Raw genomic sequence first — 13,217 nt, 5'->3', positions numbered from 1 at the left:
GTGAAGATTGAATGTGGTCTCATATCTGAAAGCATTTTGTACACTGTTGTACAATGTTGACTGGTAATCTTAGAAAGCAGCAGGGTGGTGTGAAAAGCTCTCAGGACTTGAAATCTTCCTTATTTTCTTTCTGTAAATTTAGTGAAAGCAGTATCAACTCTAAATGGTTGTTTTTATTAATTAAATAAAACTCAAGTAAAGACTTTAATAAATGTTAGTTCATTCAGTCAACGTCATGAACGATATTCCCATTTATTCTTTCTCTTAATTTGACTTAGTACAGCAAATCCAAAAATTTTATCCAGACATTCTGAGTGATCTGTGTAGACCCTAATTCACAGGCCATTTCCCACACGAACTCTGCAAGGTATTATTTTTCTTTTCATGTAGAGAAACTGAGATTAAAATAACTTAAGAAATTGACACAAGGTCACAAGATTAGTAAATATTAGAACCAGGATCAAACCCAGATCTAGGTAACTTGAAAGCCTATGTTCTTTGCCCATTATGACCTTATATTTTCCATTGCCCCATCCTTAATCTCTTTTTCTCTCACCCAAACACACACACACTCCAGAGAAACCATTATCATAGTGTCAATTTCAACTCATAGGACCTTATAGGACAGAGTGTAACTGCCCCTAGGATTTCCAAGGCTGGAAGGTTAGAAGCACTAACCACTGTGCCACCATGGCTCCTTATTATTTGCAGTGAAGAGCTTTAAGAACTATTACCATTGCTTGTGTTACCAGTTTCTAACATTAGCTATTGCCGTTTTTCTATTTTAACAATGATTTTTACCCCTTAGGTAGGAAGGCTCCAGGGGTGTTTCTTGAAGCATAGTACAGCTGGAGGGTACCTTTTAAGCTATTCAAGGTCAAGATGAATACAGATTTGAAGGAGGTTTTATCCCTGGATATTCAAATTCCTGAGGTGTGGGAAGGGCTTCGGAAAGAGAAAGTGGAGGCGGAAAGCCTCCAAAGACAGGAATCCAGATTGAAACGTAATAATCCACTGGCAAGAGAAATCTTCCGAAGACACTTTCGGCAGCTCTGCTACCAGGAGACTCCTGGGCCAAGGGAGGCTCTTACGCAACTCCGGGAACTTTGCTGCCAATGGTTGCGGCCACACGTGAGCACAAAGGAGCAGATTTTGGAGCTGCTGGTGCTGGAGCAGTTCCTGACTATCCTGCCCGAGGAGCTCCAGAGCTGGGTAAGAGAACATTGTCCAGAGAGTGGGGAAGAGGCCGTGATTCTGCTGGAGGATCTGGAGAGAGAGCTCGATGAACCACAACATGAGGTAGGAAGGGAAATTTGTTGAGGAAAAATGCATGTGTGGGTCATCAGGGCCTTGTAGCCTCTGCTTTGTACCTCGTTGACTTTGGTAATTAAATTAAGACTCTGGTTCCAACTTCCTTCTTTTCTGGGACATATTTTCTTCAGATAGTTATTCCTTCAGGAGCTCTGGTAGCATAGTGGCTAAGACACTTGCCTGCTAACCAGAAGGCTGGCGGTTCAAACCCATCAGCCACTCCTCGGAAGGAAGGTTGGGCAATCCTACTTCCGTAGTGATACTGCCTCGGAAACCCAAGGAGGGGTCACTATGTGTCAGGGCCGACTCAACGGCACATAACAACAACATAACAGTTGTTATTCCTTCAGAAGTCAAATCTTGTCTCATTGTCCCCAGATGGTAGCTCGCAGACAAGAAATCCTCTTTAAAGAGAGAGTGCCTCTAGGAAAGCAGACATCACTGAGCCTTCAGTCCCAGCCCAAGAAGCCACAGCTCACATGTGACCCTGCCCAGGAGCCCCACCCTATTGGAGCGACAGGTGAGGGATAGGATTTATCTGATGTTGAACATACTCACCTGATCAACCAAAAACCAATCTCAGAAGTGGGGAAACGAGATCAGAAGACCTTTTAGCAGGTTAGTAGCAAGGTGTAGTGCTTCCCGTATTCATCCCCCTCCCCCACATGCAGTCCTCTCCCTCATTACCATCCTGGACATCTTCCGGCACATCCTACATTAGAAAAGCTTTTTGCAAACACTGAGGCCAGCTTTAGAGAACTGGCTTTGAGGTTTGACGGACAGAGGTTCATTCAAATCATAGCTTCACCTCTTGGAAGCTGCGTATACTTGAGCAGGTTACTTAACCACTTGACTTTACTTCCCTTATCTGCGAAATGGAATTGATAATAGTATGTACTTTGGAAGATTATTGTGAGCATCAAATAAAATGATTTATGAGAACCATTTGGCACTATGCCTGGCACTATGTATTATGTTTAATAATATGGTAGCTTTTCTTATCAGAAAACTCTAGTTCTACCCTTACTGATTGGGAGCTCTGGTAGCATAGTGCCTAAGGCACTTGACTGCTAACCAGAAGCCTGGTGGTTCAAACCCACCAGCTACTCCTAGGAAGGAAGGTTGGGCAATCTACTTCCGTAGTGATACTGCCTCGGAAACCCAAGGAGGGGTCACTATGTGTCAGGTCCGACTTGACGGCACATAACAACAATAACAACCCTTACTGATTTGGGTTCACACTTGCAGTGGAAAGGTATGAGATTTGCTTAGTAGACAGCAACTATGTGGGAATCTAGTGAATATCAGATCTTGCCATTTCCTTGAATGTAATCTTCTTAGTGGGGGCAGTGGCTACTCTTGTGGGCGCTTTGGACAGAGTCAGCTACGTTCTCATCCTAGCTTTCTCTGCAGCAATTGGCTCCAGTCAGAATTCCCATTTGTAATGTGACAGCCTCTTCTGACCTTTTGTTAACCTCCTGCAATCAATCTTAAGCAGTTGTACTGTTTTCGATTTCACATCATCCCTGTTTGTATCAAAACCCCAACTTGCCCAACCTCTCTGCTTCCAGTCTCTATTTCTCCCATTTGCTCTAGCAACATACAATTATCATGGATTTCTACCACTTGGAACACATCTCTTAATTTAAATTAAAGTATATTTTAATTTTGAGTAAGTCCTGCAAACCTTTCTCTTGTGCCCATGACCTCATAATATTAAAATTCTTTCTGGTTCATTTATTTCCTTTATGAGCATATTTCCAGTCAATTCCCTTATTTGTTTCTTTTTCCTCCTCCCAGGAACTCTTGGACCTTTGATTTTCCAATTATTTCCTTTCTTCCATCTTCCAAACTGCATCTAAAACCCTGCTTAGAACCTACTCTTCCACCTATCCATCCATTTAGTCATTGCTTTAGTCAACAAACATTTATGAAGCATCTACTATGGCTACAGGAGGGTATCAAGAGGGCAGCTATAGATCCAAGTGTGCTCTCTATAGGACTATAACTGAAGGTGTGTGCTAAAAATTCAGGAAAAGCAAATATTGGGAAGCAACATAGTAAGTCTCTGAGATTGTAGAGACCAAATTCAGGTTCTAGCTCTTCAATTTTCTAGCCAACCAGCATTTTAAAAGTAACTTTATATCACTGAGTTGGAGTTTCTTCTAAATTCATGCCAGTTGTAAAAATCCAAATAATACAGAAATTTATGTAGTGAAGGTGAACGTTTTCCAAATTCAACTCTTCAGGGGCAATTAGCTTGCTGTGTCTTTCTAGACTTCTTCCCACATGTAGAGAGTCTTGTCTAGCTACCGACACATAAAACATACACAAATCTTAAAAGAGGTGGGGTAATAACATCAAGGGGTTTTGTGGTGAGTAAGTTTGATAATGTGCATGAAGGTGCTTTGTAAGCTATGGGAGGCTCTATAAATGGTAGTTATTAATAGGTGGCAAATGTCTCAGTTTTTATATTCTACCTGGTTCCCTTGTACATTATATATGTAAATATGAAGTTTGGGAAAAAGGGTAGTACTGATTCTACCTGTGACCTATTTCTTCTCTGCAGACAAATTTCTACTTTCCAAGCCTGTTGTGATCTCCCAACAGAAAAAAGAAGTAGAACCATCGTCTAATAGCAGAGGGGGCCTAAGAGATACCTATCCAGGTACATGAAGAATAATACAGTTAAACATGGAAGAAAGAACCATCTGTGTTTGTCAAAAGGGGGGTTAGAGGTTGTTTTCCTTGAGATTTTCTGGTTTATAGAGTGGGATCACACTTGGGGATCCTGAAGCATACTAAGGATACCACAGCACCTGCTCTCTAGAAAGTCTGGGTTTGTTTCTCTTACTTCTCACCTTCAACTCCTCCAAGCAAAGGTCTGAGTGGTTTGGCTGGACACTGTCCAATATGGAACAGTGCAGTGGGGCAGCATTTGACTCAGGTGCCAGTCCCTTGGCTGCTCTATAGTGCAGACAGTCCCTCGGTTACAAATGTCTGACTTTCATGCAACCTGTAATTATGAACCAAACCCCATAAAGCCTATTATATTAAAAATGAGAGGTACATACAATGGTTCATAATAACAAATGGGTGCTACTTTGTGATGTGTGTCAAAACATTATTATTATTAGTGTATTATTATGTTAAAGATATTTTAGTGAATCTGAAAGTGTTTCTTTAATGTTTTTTATGTATAGAAGTGTGTGCTAAATACTGTATACTAAGATAAACATTTGACTAACTGATTTACACACAAACTGTACCTAAATGTTCCAACTTATGTACAAATTTGACTTACAGATAGACTTACAGATGGAATTGTTCATAATCTGGGGCTTCCTATAGTAGGATTGGTTTCAATCCTTTCCCTCTCATTCATTCAACAAATATCTAATGAGCAACTACTGTGTGCCAAGCATGATTCTTAGGGAATAAAACAGAAATATCTTCGCTTTCATGAAGATTAGATTGTGCAAGGGGAAATAATAAACATAAAATAAGAATATTACATAGTATATTAGGAAGTAAAAATAGAGTAAGATAAGGGAGACTAAGAGTGCTATTACAGGGGAAGCAAATTTTGGTATTAATAGGGTTAATATAGGGCCTCACTGAGAAGGTAAGAGTTGAAGCAAAGACTTTGAGCCTTGCTATTATCTGAGGAAACTCCAGGAAAGTCACACTGACACTGGCCCTTCCCTCCTCATGAAAAGTATAAAACGATCTCTCCAGGAACAGTCCATATGGGGATAGACTAGGCTACATTTTGCCAAAGAGAGCAAACTTGTTACCCTTGTTACCTATAAGAACATATTACCACGCTGACCCTTCTGTTTCTAACCTCTTGCCTGTTTTATGATGTCAAGCTATAAGCACTTTGTGTTTCTGTGAAGCACTTTGTGTTTCTGTAGGCTCAGGAAGCAAGTGACATTTACCTAATCTTTTTGTTTGTTTTGTTTTGTTTTTTTCAGATGGAGTGACCAAGACTGAGGACAGAGAGTTGGTGCTAAGGAAAAACTATTCTAAAATAGTGGAACCACATGGGAAAATGTTTCATGGACAGAACTGGATATCATACGAGGGTCCCCAACATGGAGAAGTTGGTAAACATGAGGGGCAAGTAGAGAGGAGGTGGGGAAACCTATTGGGAGAGAGACGACACAAATGTGATGAATGTGGGAGGAGCTTCGCTCAGAGCTCAGGTCTCCTCCGACATCAAAGAATTCACACCGGAGAAAAACCCTATGAATGTAATGAGTGTGGGAAAACCTTCAGTAGAAGTTCTGGTCTTTTCAATCATCGAGGAATCCACAATATACAAAAACGGTACCACTGTAAAGAGTGTGGGAAGGCCTTCAGTCAGAGTGCAGGCCTTATCCAGCATCAGAGAATCCACAAGGGAGAGAAGCCGTATCACTGCAGCCAATGTGATAAGAGCTATAGTCGGCGTTCCTTTCTTATCGAGCATCAGAGAAGCCACACAGGGGAGCGACCCCACCAGTGTAATGAATGTGGGAAAAGCTTTAATCGTCACTGCAACCTCATTCGCCATCAGAAGATCCACACAGTGGTTGAGGTCATCTAGCGCTTGCCATAAGCAGATTTTCCAGCTCCCACACCAGGTTGTATGGGGTAGGGCAAGGCTAGAAATGTCTCTTTCTTCCTGCCTCCACTAAATGTGATTTAGTGAGTGGCACCAGGGACATTCTAGGAAGAAGCTTTGGGTTTTTGAGGCTGCTGCTTTCCTTTTCTTTCTTTTCCTGTTCTTACTATTCCTGCTGCTATTATTTATTCTCTTTGAAATGGCTGCCGGACCCTCCTAATAATGTAATAAATGATGCTGCTATAGCCAACATGCCTGAAAAACCTATCTGTGTTTAATTTCTAAAGATCACACAGAGCTCTGCTGGTATTTTATAATTATCGAGTCTTTGGTGTTCCCCATGATTAGTGCCTACACTCTAAACACTTTTTCTCTTACAACTTCCCTATGATGCATATATGTCTCTCCCTTGGAATAGTGACCAGCATTGGCTTGGTCCTTTTCTTTGGCCAAGTGATTCCATTTACTTAATCTCAGTAGGTTTCACACTAATGGAAATGAATATTACCATTATCTCATTTTACAGATTCAGAAAGACACCCTCAGTGCTTTTCCATCACATCTCAGTGTTAAAAAAACTCACCTGTAGCCTAAGTACAAGGCCACCATCCAGATAAGATGGCATAAATATCCTGAATTTTATCCTTCTGTTGCTTAGCCAAGGTCTAGATAAAATTTATTTTCCTCCTGTGTAGATTGTTGGGAAAGTTTCCTACAGTTTCAACAAGGTATGAGACAATGTTTTAGCAGAAGCTCAGAGAAGAGTTATGTAGCCTTGAGTGTTGTTCCCCCAAAGGTTTCTCTTTTCCAGTGAAATTTCCTCATCAGAAGGCGAAATCTCTACCTGGGACTAAAACAAACTTGAGACTTATATACAGTCCCAAAGCTTCCCCATGTTCCAAAGGCCCTCTTTTCCTCTCCTCCCTTTCTCCCTTCAGGATTTTCCCCACCAAAGTTGCAGCCCTATTCCTTCTCTTTAATCCACTTGATTTGTGTGGGGATTTATCAAGAGACGTAAGTGAAGGCAGGGAAGTCCTGCAGTTTGCCAGAGGTGACTCTGCATATACAGTTGGAACTTTGTACTGTTTTTCAGTAACTTCTAAATATGTATTTGAATTGAGTTTTCTATAACTTAACTCTTTTATGAAATATTTCAAACAAAAAGATAGATAAAAGGAGCCTTTCTGGGTTTAGGAAAAACCTTAAAGGTGTTCCTCAAAAACTATTGTTGCAGAAGGGTTAGAATTTAATTGGATTACACTGTGGAGCTATTCATGCCCTAAGTCATTGTCAAAAACAATAGATTTATCAGCCTCCAATTAGTGGAAACTACCAGCTGGGTACAAACCTGCCTTAGAAGTACAACTGGAATGCTCCTTAGAAGTGAGAGTGGCCAGACTTCATCTCATATACTTTGGTCATATTATGAAGGGCCCAGTCCTTGGAGAAGGTCAGCACAAAAGGGGAAGACCCTCAATGAGATGATTTGACACAGTGGCTATGATGATGGGCTCAAGCATAGCAAATATTGTGAGGATGGTGCAAGACTAGGCAGTATTTCATTCTTTTGTACATAGGGTCACTATGAGTCAGAGCCAACTTGATGGCACCTAACAAGACCAACAACCAGCTGGGTGTAATATCAACAGAAGCAGACGGCTTAACAGAGAGTTCAGGGAAAGAGACGATCAAAGAGAGCCCAGCTAAAACTCATGTTATCTCATGACTGTGTGCAGGTTGCTGTGCCTCTGTGAGGCTTTGCTGGGTTTCCAAGCTAAGTTGGTTCCCAAGCTGCCACTTAGATCTGCTCCATCTCTTTCAGAGATGCAGACTAGAGGGTCGGTATTATTTGGGCAGCTTGTTACCAGAATTATTTGGGCACAAATTAATGGATGAGGAGCTCTCATGGTATAGTGCCTAAGGCATTTGATTCCTAACCAGAAGGCTAGCAGTTCAAAGCCACCAGCCACTCCTTGGAAGGAAAGTTGGGCAATCTACTTCTGTAGTGATAATTGCCTCAGAAATTGACAGAGGGGTAGCTATGAGTTGGATCTGACTCCACGGCAGCAGTTGCGTTAGTGGAAACACATCATGCTTCTGAAATGTCTGTTCAGAGCTAGCATGCTCTCACTTTTGCTGACATTCCATTGGTCAAACTGTGTCACAAGGTCAAGCTCAAAGTCAATGAGGCATGAATGTCACTACTCTTCTAAGAGGCAGGTCCCCATTGTTGATGGGCAGAACTATGGGTGGGGGTGGGGTGAACAGAATAAGATAGGATGGTTAAAAGTTTTTTGCTCTAATTCGTATCTAAAACTATATATATATTTTTTTCAGTTTGGATATCATGCAATGCATTTCAATTTGTTCCAAAAATCACCCAAGCAAGAGGAATAACTATATGATTTATTACTGTTATACAAAAATTTACAATAGGATTTGTCAGATTTTCTTCCCTTTAGAACACTGAAAACAGTTTCACCAAGACAAAAATTGGAATTAAAAAAAAAAATTGGACATGGATAGGTATGCCAAGAGATTTGGATGACAACCAATTCCTGATAAATAAAATACATCAAGTGAGAATATATCACAATGGTTAAATCGTTAATAGTGAAACTCACTGCCAAGCCAAACCCACTGCCATTGAGTTGATTTTGGCTGATAGTGACCCTGTAGGGTTTCCAAGGCAATAAATCTTTACAGAAGTAGATAGCCTCATTTTTCTCCTGCAGAGTGGCTGGTGGGTTTGACCCACCAGTCTTTTTTTGTTAGCAGCCAAATGCTTTTACACTGCACCATCAGAGCTCCTTGGGCATGGACCGGTAACTCTTAAATTTGCCTCCAATGTGGACAGGGCCAAGAGAGCAAAGAATGAGGCTGGCAGCTCCAGATTTATGGTACAGACCTTTATTAAAGGGCTTGCTTACAAGGCGAAGCCCTAGGTATTGACAGGGCAGACTTAAGTCTCTGTACCCCGCCCCCCCCAGTGGGCGGCAAGGGTTTGTATGGCTGTAGTGAGCAAAGGTGGCTTTTTGCCAGGGCCCCAGCCCTTCAAGGCCACCTCAGCAAGTGTTATATAAGAATGATTTAGCAAGTAGAAGTGAGCTAGTAGAGAGCAAGAGTACAGCCATATTCAGCCTCAAAAAAAGCTGTTTTCCCTATAGTCACACCTTGAGACCAGCTCTTACAATCTGGTATGCCCCTCTTTTCCAGGAGTTCTCTGAGGGCCCTGAGGGGAGGTGTCACAACTATGAAGGTAGGGATAGGCAGTGTTGCTGCAGTTGGAGGCACAGAATACAGCAATAATATAGGCAAACATAGCCAGACAACTCTATACCCAGGAAAAGGCCAACAAACACCCAGCAAGAACCCTCACCAGCTAGAGAGGAAGGAGAAAAACCAGGAAGCCACAGCAGACGAGATCAGGTATCTCTAGGGCCTCTATCTGTTTTGGCCTACCATATGAGTAATGGTCTGGTGGTAATCTTGTATATAGGTACAACATTCAACCTTCACTACAGCACATGTGTGGCCTTGAGCAACTATCAGAATGACCAGAGCCATTTGATTCTGGAGGACCACTTTCCTCATTTGGGTAGTTTTGACAGTTAATAACTGAAAGCTTACCCTGTTATTGTTCAAGGCCTGTTTAGTAAAATTGATACCACTTCAATTTGTCCCATTACTTTTAAGGAGCCAAGGGAAGGACAAAAACAGTCAAAAGGTAATCATCCCAGTGGAAAACACTGTACTTAGTCCACTGGACTTTTACTGTGGAGTGATTCAGAAGTTTTAATATAGATTCCCCAATGGTCCCTGAAGCTTAGGGCAAACCAATGTATAGTGTCCAATTCAATCCCATGGCAATCGGGGCCAAAAGTAGCAGCCATACATCTATTGGATGCTGTTAGGAGGGAGATATGTTCCTGTGGTCTTGTGAGAGTATTTCCACTGCAACCAGCCAATGGCATTCAGCCCTATCACCCATTGACAATGGGACACAGGTCCAGCCCACTTTTCATGGGGAGGACTTGGAAGGATACAAGGGAACCCACAGGGTTTTACTCAACTCAAAACAGACAGAGGTGTGTTTACCCAACACACCCTGTTCAGGCATAAACAAACATGAAACATTCCAGAGGTAGTAATTGCCCTCTCATGGTCACATCTGGGAGGCTTTGTTGTCTCTTAGCAGGACAAGTGTTTCCATGACAGTCTGGGCCCCAGAAACGGTGAGGTTGTGTCCTCTCCTCTCCTGTTATCTCCATCTTAGTTACAGAGGCTCAAACAGGACCCCATTCACTTCCCATAGCTACCCAGTTAATTACAGCCAGGGGCTCCATGTTCCAAACACGTCTTCAGCTCTTGAGAAAGGAAGCTATCCACAGACCCAGTAGCTGTTTTTGTTTTTCACTGAGGTGAAGAAGTAAGCCCATTCTAGGAAGATGCTGGTCGCCCCAAAGGGAAGAAAGCAGAGTGGGGCATATGGTTGGAAAGACAGGTGGTTCTTAGGTAGCAAAAGGGATAACTCTTGCCCTTCTATTAGGATCATGCTTGTGACTTCCCTTCAGGTGGTGAGAATGAATAGCAGCTGTCTTAGACATTTCCCCAGCTGAGTGTGTCATACACACTATCGTGGGGAGGTCACTTGAAGGATTGTGAATAAAATCACCCAATTTGCTGTACATTAGAAAAGGAGACCCATTTCAGTCTCTTGTGCTGTAGCTGTCATCCCAGTCCAGATGAAGTCTGACTATTGAGACCCTCCATGCAGTGGGATAGTGGGTTACTACATTAGGTCAGTTAGTTCTCCATCTCCAGAGGGACGAAGTAACCAATCCACCTTGATGAGGTAACCCACACCAAGCACCGATAGATGGTTCCGCTTCCCGGTGCCAGGTGTTGAGGTATTCAGAGGATCATGCTGCTTTGCTCTGGCAACAGCCTGAGCAAACATGCTTCTGGAGCCTGCAATGTCACTTGTATCATGGTTGGAGGGTCACCTGGGGCTCCTAATCTGGCATATGGGGCTAAAGTCTCAGGCAGCACCTTAGTCCACCTTGCCAGGGAAGCTTTGCCACTAAGGGTGTATACCTGTTTTTTAGTGCACTCTTCTTTCTACCTGGCTCGTGGCCTGGGGGCTATAGAGCAGGTGGCAGCTCCATTACACCTCATTCTCAGCAACCTATTCACATACATTGTGACTTGTAAAGTGTGTACCTTGGTGACTAGCAATCCTTCAGAATATTTTGTACTTAATACTCAAGTTTTGTAATCCCTTTGTTATAGCCTTTGTTATAAGGAGCTCTGGTGGTGGGGTGCCTAAGGCATTTGACTGCTAATCAGCAGGTTGGCGGTTCAAACCCACCAGCCTCTCCATGAAAGGAAGACTGGGCAAACTGGGCAATCTACTTCTGTAAAGATTTATCCCCTCAGAAACCCAAAGGGTGTCACTATGGGTCAGAATCAACTCGATGGCATTGAGTTTGGGTTTTTTTTTTTTCTTATATTAGCCTGGTTTGCTCATTTGCACAGGAATGCGTGGGGTAAGCCAGTAACCATGTTCACACACACAAGAGCATATTTTGCTCCTTCACTCGGGAGAAGAGGCCATACATATATATACATATATACAGTCCATTACTGGCTTTGTTCCCTTATGTATTTGTCACGGGGCAGATGCCTTCATCACTGATGTAAGTATATGGTACAATTTTGTATGTTGTTGTTGTTGTTATGTGCCGTTGAGTCAGCCCTGACTCATAGCGACCCCTCCTTGGGTTTCCAAGGCAGTATCACTACGGAAGTAGGATTGCCCAACCTTCCTTCTGAGGAATGGCTGGTGGGTTTGAACCACCAGCCTTCTGGTTAGCAGTGAAGTGCCTTAGCCACTATGCTACCAGAGCTCCCCACAAAATCATTATACTTGATTGCTATGTCTACTTCTTTGATTATTCTTCAACCAACATGGGCACTGTGGTGTCTGCTTTTCTGATGAGTCCAGTGGGTAACTTCCTCTTCTAAATGTACTGTTCTAACTTGTGTTGTAGCTTCTTCTTGGTTCCCAGCAGGGAAAGAAGTGAATCAGCCACAACATGAAAAACATGTTAGCATCTGAGGTTTGGAAGTGATCCCAGATGTCCTGATGCATAGCTTTTCCCCACAGGACCTTGCCCATTATCATCCACTACTCCTTATGCTGGGAGGTCTGATAGCATAGTGCCTAAGGCACTTGACTGCTAACCAGAAGGCTGGTGGTTCAAACCCACCAGCCACTCCTCGGAAGGAAGATGGGGCAATCTACTTCCGTAGTGGTACTGCCTTGGAAACCCAAGGAGGTGTCGCTATGAGTCAGGTCCGACTCAACGGCACATAACAACAACAACAAAAACAACTCCTTATGTTGTGGGCCAATCCACATAGTTAACACATAGGCTACCACTGAACTGTCTGTATAAAGAGTTAAGGGGCAGGGCTTGTGAGTGATGACCATCCATGCAGCCTTTAATTTGGCTCATTGATTGCTTTGCTGTGAACCAGTTTCACCTATCTCAGCTACAGCCATCTCTGAATGAGGCATCTGCTGGCAACAGGCCTACCCCTCTTTTAACAGAGAGGAGAGGTGGCTCTGGTGGCTCACTAACCTGTACTTGGAGGTCATCTTGCTATGTGGCCTTTCCCGTATTGGACCTAGCATTTTCACTTGTGCAACCCACACTTTCACTTTCTCAAAAGCCTGTTGCTGTTCTTTGCCCCAGTCCCAAGAGACAGTTGATAGAATGATCTCAAGCACTGGCCCAGGTGGGGTTTAAATATCCTCTTATATACCAAAAACCCATGAAGGCCTGCACTTCTTTTCACATCCTATGTGTGGAGTAAGTTTTAATTTTATTGACTATGGCTTAAGATGACCCACAGGTCTTACCTGATGTGATAGTTTGAGCTGTGTGTCAGCTTGGCTGGACCACAATTCTGTGTGGTTTAAGCAATTGTGGGTTATTCTGTGATGGGATCAGATGTATATGTTTTGAGCAGCCAGTCTGTTGAAAGGGAGTTTCCCTAGGCGTATGGCCTGCTTCCGGTATATTTATGGACATCCTGGAAAAAGAGACATTCTTCTGTTGATCGGGATTCTGTGTGCTGCCTACATCTGTCCATGAGTGAACAATCCACCATTCGGCCTGGAGCTCTTGGATTCATCATTTGTTGGAGTCAACAGCCAGTATACTGCCTGCCAACCTTGAGCTCCTCAGCCCCTGCAGCTGCGTGAGTCAGGAAAAACCTCCAGTTTGAC

General features: G+C 42.9%; 1 protein-coding gene across 1 annotated transcript; it reads left to right on the top strand.

Moving 5' to 3' along the window:
• Window positions 1-882: 882 nt before the first annotated feature.
• Window positions 883-5,902, top strand: LOC103210584 (zinc finger and SCAN domain-containing protein 9). The gene is made up of 3 exons (XM_007956499.2): window positions 883-1,299; window positions 1,690-1,831; window positions 5,289-5,902. The coding sequence occupies exons 1-3, from the start codon at window positions 883-885 to the stop codon at window positions 5,900-5,902; spliced, it is 1,173 nt and encodes a 390-aa protein (XP_007954690.1).
• Window positions 5,903-13,217: the final 7,315 nt, after the last annotated feature.

This window comes from Orycteropus afer, unplaced genomic scaffold (assembly GCF_000298275.1).
Source record: "Orycteropus afer afer isolate SDZICR_OR568_19922 unplaced genomic scaffold, OryAfe1.0 scaffold00627, whole genome shotgun sequence".
Classification (NCBI taxonomy): Eukaryota; Metazoa; Chordata; class Mammalia; order Tubulidentata; family Orycteropodidae; genus Orycteropus; species Orycteropus afer.
The sequence above is the reverse complement of the archived record's forward strand: the minus strand, read 5'-3'. Positions and strand labels throughout refer to the sequence as shown.